The sequence below is a fragment of the Ciona robusta genome, chromosome 12, assembly GCF_009617815.1.
Source record: "Ciona robusta chromosome 12, ASM961781v2".
NCBI lineage: Eukaryota > Metazoa > Chordata > Ascidiacea > Phlebobranchia > Cionidae > Ciona > Ciona robusta.
This window is the reverse complement of record NC_143246.1, coordinates 7,218,712-7,232,476: the sequence shown is the minus strand read 5'-3', so window position 1 is coordinate 7,232,476 and position 13,765 is coordinate 7,218,712. Positions and strand designations below refer to the sequence as shown.

Sequence of the window (13,765 nt, the reverse complement as noted above, 5' to 3'; positions counted from 1 at the left end):
CGTTAGGTTAAGAGCTAATACTACGAGCACTTAGAACCAACCGAGCCTATTCTCAATGGTTTAATTCAACGTTCAAAGAAAGACAGGGCCTTTTGAGATCAACTAACTGAGGCCCAAACTAACACCTAAATCGCAAGTATGGTAAAACACTTTCATATCCACCAACCGAAAGTAACGACCTAACTAAACATTTATTGTTTTGGTTGTTTCCAAATCACTATTCATAAGCTTGTGGTATAACGGCTTGATAAGAATTCAATGCTAGAATCTCACGGTGGTTTGATATGAATAGGCAAGACAGCTGCCGGACCATTACCTATACTCTACAAGCTTTTCTCCATCTAAAAGAAAGTGCTTGTACTGAAACCTATATAGATGTATTACATTACATCACCTACCCTGAAACACAGACACCTCCTTCTGCTAACAGCGTTGCTCGTCCACGTATGGCTACTATATTGCTCAGCAAATATATATACCTGCCACAAACCGCAGTAAAGATATAAAACGCGTTTGAGCAGCGCCTGGCTCGGTTAACACCGATTATCGTCAAGCTAATGATTAGTGAGAACCCCTTCTTACTAGAACGGGGTCTCAGTCTGAAATACAACGTAATCGTTCATATCTCAATATATAGTATGGTATATATATAAGTGTAATAAATAATTCAAAGCAACGTTACACAAGCGTTCTCTGCCTGGTTCAAATCTATAGCGGCCTATATATGCGGCTTCCAATTTACCACAAGGTAATAATAATGTCCTTTGATACTATACCATCACTTAGCTATTGTCACACAAATCTCCCTTATGGTCAGATACAACCACTACACTATACGCACTTGAAGCTGTAATATTGTCCATAACATAGCTCTACCGCCTAGCAACTCGAATTAAAACAGATTAGAACTGAGCTCTTCACATTGCGGATCTATTTCATAAATGCTATGAGATGATAAAGTAGAAAGTTACCACTTGTTTTACAACCACAGAACTGAAGGACCATTAGAGATCATTGGCCGTTAAGTCAAGCAGACTACAGACTAGAATATGCGAGAAGCTTTAAGGGTCCAGCAGGCCTCGTTGTAACGATGTGTTTACTCTTGTCGTTTAATAATTAACAAGATACACGAAGACTCGGTAACCCTATCATTGTATGACCGCCTTGCCAACTTATTGAAATAAATTAGATTATCAGTATGTGTTGTATGTGATTACATCACTCGATTTTTAATATACTAAGGTAGGGGAAGACGGGACACCTTTAGCACATAATATCCAAATATCCTGATTGTGTTTTAAACAGTTAACAATGGCCTGTGGGAGGCGTGAAGATACAGTTTTCTAATTCTTTGAATGTTATTTGTTTATTGCCAAATGAGACGAGAAAACAGAATGAAAACGTGTCTCACCTTCCCCCACCCTACTGTATAATAGCAAGTTAAACACATTACACATAAGATTATAACACGCAGCAACGAAAAGCGATAGTCGTTAAAACACGCCCATTATTATTATTATATTGGCCAAAACATATTTAACATAAAAATCATTCTTGAGAATTTAAAATCACATCGGTTCCCAAATCCTTGGCCAACGCCATATAAGCATTATCAGGGAATTATTAAATAAAAGGAAACAATTTAAAGGATAGAAGGAACGCCAGCCATCATATCCTGTACCAACAATTCAAAGTTTACAGAATCACATTACTTGGTGTATAGCGTGGTTGGTATACACGCATTTGCTTTGGAGACATATTTTTTATTAGCTTTATCGCTATGTATTTAACAAGCGTTAATGATATATAAGGCCATGATAAGGAAGACCTGAATAGAAGGTTAGAAATGAACTTGAACAGCTTTATATAATGCATGGCAGCAACGGTTGAATATTTGTTATCTTAATTTTAGATTTCGTTTTGTTCCAACCTCTTAAACTATCTTATACTTCTCCCAGTCATTGCAATGAAAGAAACAATGTATAGTAGGGTGGGGAAGATGGAACACCTTTACATTTATTTTTCTCGTCTTATTTGGTAGTAAACAAAGAATATTCAAAAATTTTAAAATCTTATCCTCCTAATTTCCATTGAGAATTGTTAATTGTTTAAAACAGAATCAGGATATTTGAATATTATGTGTTAAAGGTGTCCCGTCCCACCCTACTATATATTATTATTTCCTCTGCAACTAACTTTTCACTGTCCAGAAAAGCTTACAAATGTATAAGTTACCGGTTACTTTTTGTTAACCTCCTTTTAGGCTTAGATAATACATTCAAGATGTCTGCTAAACAAGTCGCGTGGAATCGTATGTTTTCCTCAATAGGAATGAAAAATACTTCAGATCATTATAACGAGTACGCGAATCACTATGAAGAAGATTGTATGAAATTAGGTTATACTGAACCAAAGGTTGCGACGGATATGTTAAAGCAAGTGATGTCGAACTTTGAGGATGAGAATCTGCAAGTTCTTGATGTTGCCGCAGGTAAAGGGTGTTTTATTCTAAAATAGTTCAATCTTATACAGCGGTGACGAGGTGTACGAAACAAAACATCCATATTTTATTGTGTTTTATCGCCTGTCGCCGCCGGTACGGAGGTTTTAAGTTTACAGTATTTGCAACTTCGAATATATAGTAGGGTGGGGTAAGATGGGACACCTTCAGCACACAATATCTAAATACCCTAATTAAGTTTTAAACAATTAAAAACGATCAATGGGAGTCGTGAGGATACCGTTTTATAATTCTTTAAACGTTCTTTGTTTACTACCAAATAGGACGATAAAATTGAATGAAAATAAGTCTTTCCCCACCCTATACTACATGCAAGTTTAATTCGATACAACATATAGCCAGTGTTGTTTAAACACGCAGGCACCGGGCTTGTTGCCGACAATCTGCGAGCCTTAAACTTTCAAGGAAAGATCGATGGAATAGACGGCTCAGCGAAGATGCTCGAAAAGGCCAAAGAAAAGGGAAATTACAGGTAAACGAAACGAAACCTAATGCCCGCTTAGGAGCTACCACATATATATAACTCCGTAGGTGATTTCTGCACGGCTGGCAGTTTTGGCAACACAAAAGGTACCATTGGGTTGTAGCGAATGCGTAAATTGTCTTGCGGCAAGGACACACATCTACAACCGGTAACAGCGACAAGGGCAGAAGCCGTAACTTCTGGTCGATGCCGGACTAAATATAATTTACATAGATTGTAAACATATATTACATCCAGCTATCCCAACCTATACCGTATATTTATTCCACAGAAATCTGGTTGAAGAATTTATTCTCCCAGACAAACCACTACCATATGACGACAACAGTTATGACGTAGTGATATGTCTTGGTTCATTATCTGTACCCCATGTTCAGCCTGAAGCTATTAAGGTAAATATTGCTTGTAATATATATGTGAGGTCCTACAGCGTCGCAAGATATGGGACCGAGGATTTACGCTCGAATAGGCCGGTTATCCCGCACAGGTTTTGCTAAGTGTGGAAAACGATTAAATAAATAAATAAAACTTGGATGTCCCCGCATGGTGGCGCAAATAAAGTTGTTATAACACAGATGTTCTGTTTCATACACCTCAGCCTCGCTCAGAAGTTATAACCACGTATGTTACTTGGAGTGTATATAATGTTGCTGCCAGGAATATTATAAATCAATGTAACTTTGTTGCCCTCGCATGGCGGGGCAACGACAGCGGTTAACACGAGTGTTCTAATTAATACACCCGGCACTCGCTTACGAGTTACTACGTGTGTAACTTGATGCTCTTGCATGGCGGAGCAACGACAGTCGTTATCACACGGGTGTTCTGATTCATACACAGAGTTGGCCCACGTCGTATACTATATGTAAATCTTTTTGTAGGAATTCATGCGAGTTACAAAATGCGGTGGTTTGATTATTTTCTCGGTGGCAACCACGCCTAGATCGGCTGCGTATGAGAAGAAACTTGCAGAGATTGCCAAGTCGATGGAGGGTTCGTTGCAATGGGAGAATGCAAGGACGGTGAAAGGGGCGATCTTTGAAGTTAACTACGAGACAAAGGATCCTGAAAACACTAAGACTGGGACGAGCTTCTACCTTTATAAAAAGTTGTAGCTTGTCGTAATAAATTCCGCGAATCTAACCCTGGTCTGATGCTTATAGTTAAACGACTCTTGTTTGGTGAAACATAATACGGATTTATTTTTGTCTGTTACATTTTCGTGGCGCCAGATTCTTGCATGTGTAAACGTGTTTTTTTTGCGATGGGAAATGTTATTTTGCATTATAACATTGTTAGTGGCAAATAATTCCTATTTTGTTGGGTTGGTTGAAGCCAAACAAGTATATGATTGGTAACATGTAAAGTGTTAACGTGAAAATCTCACGTGAAGTATTTTGTGGATATGCCATTCTAAACCATTGCACGACCCAACATAAATACGTGGCATGTTTATGCTTTATTGTATGCACGCTGTTTATTACGATAAGTCTTACAGTAGGCAAGACGGTTTTTAATTAAAAACGGATTTAAGTTATACATGGTGATTTAACCCAACTGGTAATACCAAAACGATAATGTATTACCAGCAATATCGTTCTCACATGACATATAACGTTTGGTGGGAACCCTCATTCTGCGGCCTAACATGCGGCAAGCATACGCCGTTGGCTATTTATTCGGCAAACCACAGATTTTTATCAAAATGTCTGAGATTTTGCGTTGATTAGTTTTAAGCCTAAGGGTATTGGACAACAAAGCGTTTCTGTGTGTATTGCTGGTTCAACATTTGGAAAGAGGTTTTGCTGCATTTAGTTGCCCAGGAGGTGTGAGCGATTAAAGATGAATTTGTGGATTTTAAATCAGGATAAAATAATTTGCTGTAATTACGGTATACCTTAATGAATGTCTCGCCTTATTGCAAATGAAACGCTGCCGTATATAGTTTGGTTTATGTTTTTATTAAAAAGGAGCTATTTTATTATATATTAGGGTAAAAAATGATAAACTTGTTTAAGGTAAAGAACTGGTGATACAACGTATTAAGCTAATGAGCCAACCCTGGCTTAAATCCTTGGTTTTTGTAAGCGAGTGGTTAAAATATCTCTTGGTGTTTTATGTTACAGATTGGAATAATTAGCCGGTCGAGTCGGTGAACTGTAATAATTAATCTGGTGTTTATTTGAGCCAGTTGCCATGTTTACGCTGAGGATAACTTTCCTTGGGTTGCTGGTCGCATTAGGTTAGTACATATGAATATAGTATTGGGTTTTTGATTGTATATATTGATATGATTGGAAGCTTTGATTGTATATATCGATAGATTGAAGCTTTGATTGTATATATTTTGATTGTATATATTGATATGATTGTAGGCATTTTAAGTTGGCGATGAAACCGATTAATGAATAAATAAGTGTTACTTACTTATCCTCGCGTGGCGCAGCAATGACAGTCGTTATAACACGGGTGTTCTGTTACATACGGAGCACCTCATGCTTGCTTATACAAGTTACCACATATGTAGCTTATTTATCCTCGCATGGTGGGGCAACAACAGTTGTTAACACGGGTGTTCTGTTTCATATACCTCGTACTCGCTTACAAGTTAGCACGTATGTAACTTTGCAAGCTAACTACTTTATGCGACTTATAACATACGGTTCGTATAAGCCATAACGAAATCTCATGCTTTTGTCAGTTGCTGGGAAACAGTTACCTCGACCGATTCGCCCAAGAGTTACCATACGAACAACTGACACATTGAAGGTCGAATGGACCAAACCACCGCTTGTAGCTTACGCAAGATACACGGTTACGGTAAGAGTTACCCTTTTAATACAATATATTTTACATTATTTAAAAAAAGTTCTTTATTTTGGGGGCTTTTAATTAAAGAAAGTTCTTTATTTTTTAGGCTTTTAATTAAAAAAAAGTTGTTTAATTTTTTGCTGGTGTGAGTTTTGGCGGCTTATGCAGACACCGGGTTTACGTTGCCGTACCGGTTCAACCACTGTCGTCACCTTGGTATTATGCCGCTGAGAAATATATAATAATCCGATTTATAAACTCAAAACAGACATTAAAGAAGTAATCCGTTAACCTCGTAAAAGCTATCAAAACATTGATACGAAACATAATGTTAAGAAAAATAAATTTGCCAGAAATTATAGAGGGTGGGATATGGATACTGTTAGCACATAACTTCCCCTTTCCTAATCGTATTTTTAACAATAAGTAACGCGCTTTTTTGCATCTTACCTCAATACACCTATACTATACTATTATGTGTTTAGCAGCAATGGCTTATTTAAGTGATCTATTTCTAGATTTCTCCCAACGGTATAATCCACCAACCGCAATCGCCGATGGTAACGAACCGAGTAATAACTGGGTTGTTACCCGGAGTCGAGTACTCGGTTGAGGTTCGGGGACAATCTGAAAACGGAGCTTTATCACCTCCGATGACGTTTAAAGCGTGGACTGGTAAGCATATTGTGATATGGATATAGAGTATAGAATATATAAGGCCATGATGTTTATTGATAATCGAAGAAGTTTAATTATAAATGTAACTTGGCCGTGAATAATACAGCCTATAATACTGAGTGGTGCTGCAGCGTGGCAAGCATAAGGAGTTGGTTCAATAAGCCCGACACCTAGAGTGCCAGAACCCATTGGTGACTAGCACTGGGTTTAAGCAATGTCCGTTAAGTGTTTTGGCCAAGCAGGTTACAATCGTATAACTATACAGAGCCGCTAAAGCACCGAACGCACTGTACTGTCCGTTAAGCATTTGCCCAAGACACATACGCCTGACCACTCAGCCACACTGCCAGAGCCCAAATCCTTAACACTGTGCTTTAAATCTCTAGCGCCACTAGCGCCCGTCCAGTTGAAGCTACGACCGATCACTGAGATCAAGATCGAGATTCAACTTGGAGAGTTTGAGGAGACGTATTCAGTAGCTACGGTGGGAATTCACGTAGATTGGGAGCAACCAGATGGATTTACAGGTTTGTGCTTGAATTTTAACACGTATTTTTTTTCCATAGGCTGCATTATTTGTAAAAGAGCAGAAGCCAAATTTTGGTGGTTAAAATAGATATTCGGTCTCGGATAAAAAAGCCACGGAAGTATAAAACTGGTGATAAGTATGCACACGAAGATAACGATGTTGGGTGGGTCATATACTTAGAGTAGTGGGTGGATTACTTATCTTTGTGATAAAGTGGGGAGGGGGAAGACGGGACACATAATATTCAAACATCCTGATCGTGTTTTAAACAACCAACAACGGTTTATGGGCGTCGTGAGGTTACAGTTTTATAATTCTTTGAATATTCTTTATTTACTATTAAACGAGACAAAAAAATAGAACAAAAAGGTGTGTCATCTTCCCCCACCCTACTATAAGTCAAGATGCTTGACAAAGACCTACTCAATTGCCCTCTATAACATAGTTTACGCGCCACACATTTAGGGCGATTTTACCTCGGTAATTGTAACGCGTTTCTAACCCCCATGTTTTGTGTTTTAGATATTACCGGCTACGATATTCAGATCAACCCTCAAGAAGGAGTTTTAGTTTTCCCACAGTCTAACATAATTGGGGAAAGTGGATCCACTAGCGCTGTATACACTGGTCTAACACCCGGTGAGTATTAAAGGAGGGATAAAACTTATTCATTCTCGTGTGGTGGCGGTCGTTATAACACGAGTGTTCTGTTTCACACACTTTGTGGCCGCTTACAAGTTATCATATGTAACTTTGTGGGTGTCCTTTTTTACTGACGCCGGACGTAACGCGTGACGTCATCATGTGACGTCATATATCCTTTATGGCTTTATCATACATGTTGTAACGTATTTATTTTAAGGGGGAACGTTTTAATTAAGGCCCCCGGCACAAATGATGTCGGGTGTTACTATCTAGTGGATGGAACGTGGGCGAACACTTAAGTTGGTTGAAAGTTGATTAAAGTGCTTTGTTTGTGCAGGTAAACAATACACCGTGACCGTCCGCGCGAAAACCGGTTCAGAGAGAGAAGAAATATTCAGTGAACTCGTTACAGCGACAGCAAAAATACGTAAGTTGTTCAGCGTTTCTTCATATGAGCTATACGTGTATTCTATATTGCATGAATAAACTCCTGTACAACATGGCATGCCAAGAGACATGAGATGTAGAGTAACTCATTAAGCCACGTGCGACACCTTCAATTTTAAATACTGTTCTTTTTTAAAAATATTATTCAATTTTAAATACTGTTTCAGTAAAAGCAATTTTAAAATTCACGATTTTCATACAGGTTAAAGTTTATAATTGATTGAACAACTACTTTTTATACAGCACCGAATCGACCCTTCAGCGTCGAAGCAAAAGACGTGGAAGCGACCGATTTCTCCCTACATGTAATGAGGCCGGCAGGAGCGAATGAAACAATGTAAGATGAGATTTATGAAACACATTGTTAAAACTACACTAAACGCCACAAAATACGTGGAAAAATAAAAAGACTCGAATTTTATTTGCTGCGTATTCAATTTATTACTCATAACGAAGTCCCACACCATGTTGTGTTAGGACCGAAAAAACATGAGTTTTTATTCATCTCTTCGAAAACGATAGCAAAGACCAAATGACTGAAATACCGAATATCAAACTCAACAGCAAAACAACATTTGTAGCCATACTTATAAAGCAAGTTAAACATATTTATTTAAATTAAACCATGTGCAGTTCCATACACACGACACCTAACGACGTAACCATCAGCGCGCCAACTCCAGACCCTTTACTACCAAAGTTTGACGTTTATCATATATCGGGCCTTCAACCTTCTACCACATACAGAATAGACGTGAACACAATATCACATGGCGTTTCTAGCATTGAGCCCTACATTGTTACACTTACAACTAGTGAGTATGTATACATTGTACAGCAATTGTCATGTTAATTGTGGTATAATTATATTATATTATTTCTATATCGCTGCGCCTTCTACCTATACGTCAGCCGTCTTTCTTTCGTCTCGTCTGACCTTTCATTCTAAGCAGCGCATGGTCGGAGTATGTTTTGTTTTGTATATCGTAAACTATGTTGCATTATCTGTGAATTATGTTATATTAATTATTACTTAGATGTGTTACAGCTTACCTAGGTTAATTGGAATAAACCAGAGACCTACTAAATAGTCTTCTAAATGGTTTAGGACATTAATGCAATTTTGCTTTACTATAAATGCTCCCATGATCTTTCCCAAATAGGATGAACTATACCAATTTTAAGTACATACACGCACGTTTTCCTGTTTACAACTATACACACAATATTAGATAGTTCTAAAACGTTTTCAGTTTTCCAAAACTATAAACGCAATGATTCCATTATGTGGTCCACATTATGTGCAAGAAATTTGACGTTTTGTATAAAAGAACAAACTCTTCCCTTTAAAAACTATAGTCTAAAAATATCACCAAAGCGCAAAAATCGCAAAACATCAATCAATTATACAGCCACCACAGTGTATATAACATCGGAAAATATCAACAAATTATCTACGGCGTAACATTACTTTAAAAACTTTCACAGAATCCTTACCACCAACTGAGCTACACGTTACAACTTTCGATTCGAACTCCGTAACATTACAATGGAAGCAACCACGTCAACAACTAACAGGGAATCAAGAAATACAATATCTCATCGAATATGCCGATGTAAGATAAATAATGACTTAACTTGCTTTGATATAGGGGTGATATAATTATCCCTTTAAACAATTCGTTGGATTTGATTATGTATGTTTTACAATTGGTCCTAGCATAAGGAAAGTTAACTGTTATAAATTCTGCGAACCTGACCCGGTACTCCGGTGCTATATAAACGTAACAAAAGTCTAGTCTAACAAGATGTATCTTGAAATTGGTTTCGTAACACCAGATCCCACCTTGCTTTGTTCTATAGGCGAAATATATACCTCGTACGCCTTACATCATACAATTTATTGGACTTAATTTTATCTGTTAGTGTTTCGTAGCAATTTTATATGGGTTACACGAAATCGCCCTGCTATATATGAGCACCAGATCAGGGTTACATTCATGGGATTTATAACAGCTCGGCTTAGTTTATATAGGTGTTAATTTCATTACTGATTTATAGTTGCGACACTCGCATACCTACACATCTAATACGTTTCTAAATATATATATTTCAGCACACAGACGAATACTTGTCACAAACGATAAACGCAGAACATTCATCTTCATTCATCAACGCTCGTATTCAAGAGTTAGAATCTGGGAAGGTCTATAAGTTCAACGTTACAACAATAGTAAACGGAATAGAGAGCAACCCTGTACAGGTTATACAAGCAACAGGTAACGTTGGTTTGAATTATTACATATACATAAGAAGGAAAAAAATAAATAAAATAACCACCCACGAAGTAACATACATGGTAACTCTTAAGCTGGCACGAGGTGTTAAACCCGTGTTATAACGACTGTCGTTTTCCGGCCACGCGAGGATAAAGTAAGTTACATTCAATTCAATTGCTCAATGGAAAGTTAAACTTTAAACCAAGTATGTCTTTAGTTCCCCCCACTCCCGTTGTGGCGTCCATTGCTCAAATTGATGATGGAATTTCTTTAACGTTTATTGAACCCGAAGACGGGGAATGTCCTGTAGTTAAAGTAATGTACAGCCCAGGACTGAACGGCAACAATCCGAAGCCAGTTTACGTCAATATATCAAGTGTAAGTTCATGTTTCTTAGTATTGTATTTTAAAGGTAGAATATATGGTAGGTTGGGATAAAATGGTTCGAGATTTCAGCTTTTTTATTGGCCTGTTTGGTGGCAAACAAAGAGATTAAAACCAATCTTTTTGGATATAACAGTATATTCACAACTGTTTGGTTAACTGTTGAAAACATAATTAGGAAATATGGGATATTATGTGCTAACAGTAGCTATGTTACCGTATAGTACGAAAAAAGAAACAACTTTACAACTTCTGCTTGCAGCAGAATAACGTCATTGGTAATTTGCGTGTTATAATAAAAATCGGAAACCGCATATACATATTTAAACGTAAAACAAAAACGTGCAGACTTATTTATTAAAGATAACGTCTTGTATTGTAGACTGCATTCTTGGAAGGCGTGCCAAGAAGCTCAGGTTATTCAATCCACACAAGATGTGTGGCAGGGGCCATAGAAGGTCCCGAACTAACATTCCCAGCTAGCACTGTGGTGTATGAAGATACAGCAGAGGGCCTTGAAGGGACAGCTAGAGATGAACCCCCAGCTCCTCCTCCTCCGGGTGAAGGCGCAAATGCAAGAGATGAACAAGGCGGATCAACCGCCGTGGCGCGATTGGAATGTTTAGCATTAGGTGGGTTATATGTGGGTGAGATCTTGCAGTGTGATACGTTATGGGACCTGGGATTTATGCCAAAGTTAGCCAATTGCCTCAACATTGTATATGTACATTCTGTTCTATATGAATAAGGTCTTGTAGCGTGACAAGCTATGGAATTTAAAACTTAAAACGTACTCATCACCATCCATACATATAGTCTAGTTCCAAACATGTTGTACAAGTTGGAAGTGTGACACGCCACGGACTCTAGATTTGGGGCAAAGTCACCCAAAGGGTAACGTGGGTCATCAGTAGCATTTAAAACTTATCTTAGATGTTCTCTTAAGAATCCAGCAGCAATGCCATGTGTGTATTAATATAACTGTATTATGTATCACAGGTCTCGGTACTGGAGGGCCAAGACCAGCGGAATCCATCGCACCAGACGCTTGTTGCGGCAATCGACCTTACCACACCATTAGCCATACTTGCTGTGGAAGGTTCCTTCTTGGGAAAGGTTTGATGTTTTATATGTTTCCATTTTACTTGGGTATTGAGTGGAGGGCAAGAGTGGTATGATACGGTGATTTTAATGGTGACATTATAGGATAACACACGGTCTACTAGAGATATATCTAATACGCCGCAGAGGATAGTAAACCCATGTTATAACTCGACAGTAAGCATGAGGTGTATTAATACTTGATATGTGTGTCTGGTGTATAAAAATAAACCGTATTTTATCACAAATAAAGAACAACTTTTTGAAGAAAGGGGACCTTTATGGTTACGTGCCCAATTAACCATTACTTTTTAACAGTCGACGACCGAAGATTGTGCTGTGGCCAAACACCATACGTTACTGGATCCCAGAAATGCTGTTCTCCTGATGTTGTCGTTCGTAGTGACGTGGACTGCTAACCAGCCAACTCTTAATCATTTACTGCTACATTACATTCTTGATGCATTATTCCAAAACATGCAAATTTCTCGCGAAAATTCCGTAAATTATGTTCTAGTGTATAAAGCTTCTATTAATTCGGACCTTTAGTGAAATGCCTTGTAAATCGCATGCAGCGTAATTGGATGGATAATTACATCAGCTTTGCAACATACTGATGTGTTTTATGTTGGATAATCCCAGATGTTTTGCATATACTAGGTCGGGCAAGATGACATTGTTTTATTCTTGTTTATCGTCTCATTTTGGTGGTAAACAAAGAAGATTTACAGAAATATACAACTGTGTCTTCACGACTCTTAAAGAGCTTTGTTAATTGTTTAAAACACGATTAGAATATATATATGAAATATTTTGTGCTAACGGTATTCGTTTTACCCCACTATATATTTTAAGTAAACAGTATGCAAAAAGTTCTAATTCAAAACAGTCGTAAAGTAGTTTAGAGTATACATGTTGCAGTAGTTGAATAGTTATGAACACTAAGCTATGATAATGGTATAACGTCCAAGCGACATTACCATTAAACTTATTGCATTATCGTTTATATGTCTCATTGTAGCCGGGTATAAGTGCGCCATTTAGATAGAAAGAGTGTATTTTAGTATGCGTCATGTCTGTAACGTCAAGTAGGCCTCGTATAATCTGCCGTTTAGAATTTACGCGTTTGTTTTATAGAACCTAAGCCTCTCAAACGATCCATTTATTGTTGAAAGAAGTTACAATGCGCAACAAACCTTGTGGTTTTAAAGCGTTGTAAATCTATAACCTAACACCATGTGTGACGTCCATCACGGCGCCTGTCTGTACGGTAGCTTAACTAAAGTAGCTTACGATCACATATTTCGCGGCTTTTATTAATTGCAAGCTCTGCATGAAATTATAAGCTTTCAAATACCATATGGTTGACTAAGTGCGTGGTAGTGGTTATGCTAATCTCATAGAAATTTTAATTCCTACTTTTGTGAGCACGTTACCGCAGATAATTGCTGGTTCCTAATGTAATAGGATGTATTGATACGAACGGAACTTATAAAAGCAATTAGTTTAAAGTTGCAATTCAACAAGAGCATGTTTATATATGTATGTTAATGAATTCATACAATATGTACTGTGTAGTACTATGGAGTAAGATGGATATCGTTAGAACCTAATATCCCATATATTTCTTAGCTGTGTTTTAACAATAAACAACGTTCTTTTAGATTTGTGGGAACACGATTATATAGTTTATTGAATATTCCTTGTTTTACTACCGAATACACAACCGACACCATAAACTTATATTGGTTGATGCGTATACCAAAGCCGTACAAACACAATATATGTGTATATTCTGTATGAGGGTAAAGACTTCTTTTGCGTATAGAGAACGCCTTGAACCCTACGATTTGAGCCAGTGTTAGTTCATTAGTCAAATTCGGAGC

The 13,765-nt window shown here is 37.7% G+C and overlaps 2 protein-coding genes across 2 annotated transcripts; both read left to right on the top strand.

Moving 5' to 3' along the window:
- Positions 1-60: 60 nt before the first annotated feature.
- LOC149727351 (methyltransferase-like protein 27) lies at positions 61-4,482 on the top strand. The gene is made up of 4 exons (XM_089890431.1): positions 61-2,491; positions 2,882-2,993; positions 3,277-3,397; positions 3,887-4,482. Exons 1-4 carry the CDS (start codon positions 2,284-2,286, stop codon positions 4,118-4,120), a joined length of 675 nt encoding a protein of 224 aa, XP_089746557.1. The 5' UTR covers positions 61-2,283; the 3' UTR covers positions 4,121-4,482.
- A 608-nt stretch (positions 4,483-5,090) lies between these two features.
- On the top strand, positions 5,091-12,492 carry LOC149727350 (fibronectin-like). The gene is made up of 14 exons (XM_089890424.1): positions 5,091-5,247; positions 5,707-5,825; positions 6,335-6,491; positions 6,881-7,021; positions 7,546-7,662; positions 8,006-8,095; positions 8,359-8,452; positions 8,749-8,930; positions 9,604-9,731; positions 10,232-10,394; positions 10,612-10,772; positions 11,161-11,410; positions 11,778-11,894; positions 12,198-12,492. Exons 1-14 carry the CDS (start codon positions 5,202-5,204, stop codon positions 12,296-12,298), a joined length of 1,866 nt encoding a protein of 621 aa, XP_089746550.1. The 5' UTR covers positions 5,091-5,201; the 3' UTR covers positions 12,299-12,492.
- The last annotated feature ends 1,273 nt before the right edge of the window (positions 12,493-13,765 follow it).

Coding starts and splice junctions, on each gene's coding strand:
- LOC149727351 (XM_089890431.1), top strand. CDS start 2,284: ATGTCTGCTAAACAAGTCGCGTGGAATCGTATGTTTTCCTCAATAGGA. Junction 2,492..2,881: donor AGTTCTTGATGTTGCCGCAG/GTAAAGGGTGTT, acceptor TTAAACACGCAG/GCACCGGGCTTGTTGCCGAC. Junction 3,398..3,886: donor TTCAGCCTGAAGCTATTAAG/GTAAATATTGCT, acceptor ATCTTTTTGTAG/GAATTCATGCGAGTTACAAA.
- LOC149727350 (XM_089890424.1), top strand. CDS start 5,202: ATGTTTACGCTGAGGATAACTTTCCTTGGGTTGCTGGTCGCATTAG. Junction 8,096..8,358: donor TACAGCGACAGCAAAAATAC/GTAAGTTGTTCA, acceptor CTTTTTATACAG/CACCGAATCGACCCTTCAGC. Junction 11,411..11,777: donor ATTGGAATGTTTAGCATTAG/GTGGGTTATATG, acceptor TATGTATCACAG/GTCTCGGTACTGGAGGGCCA.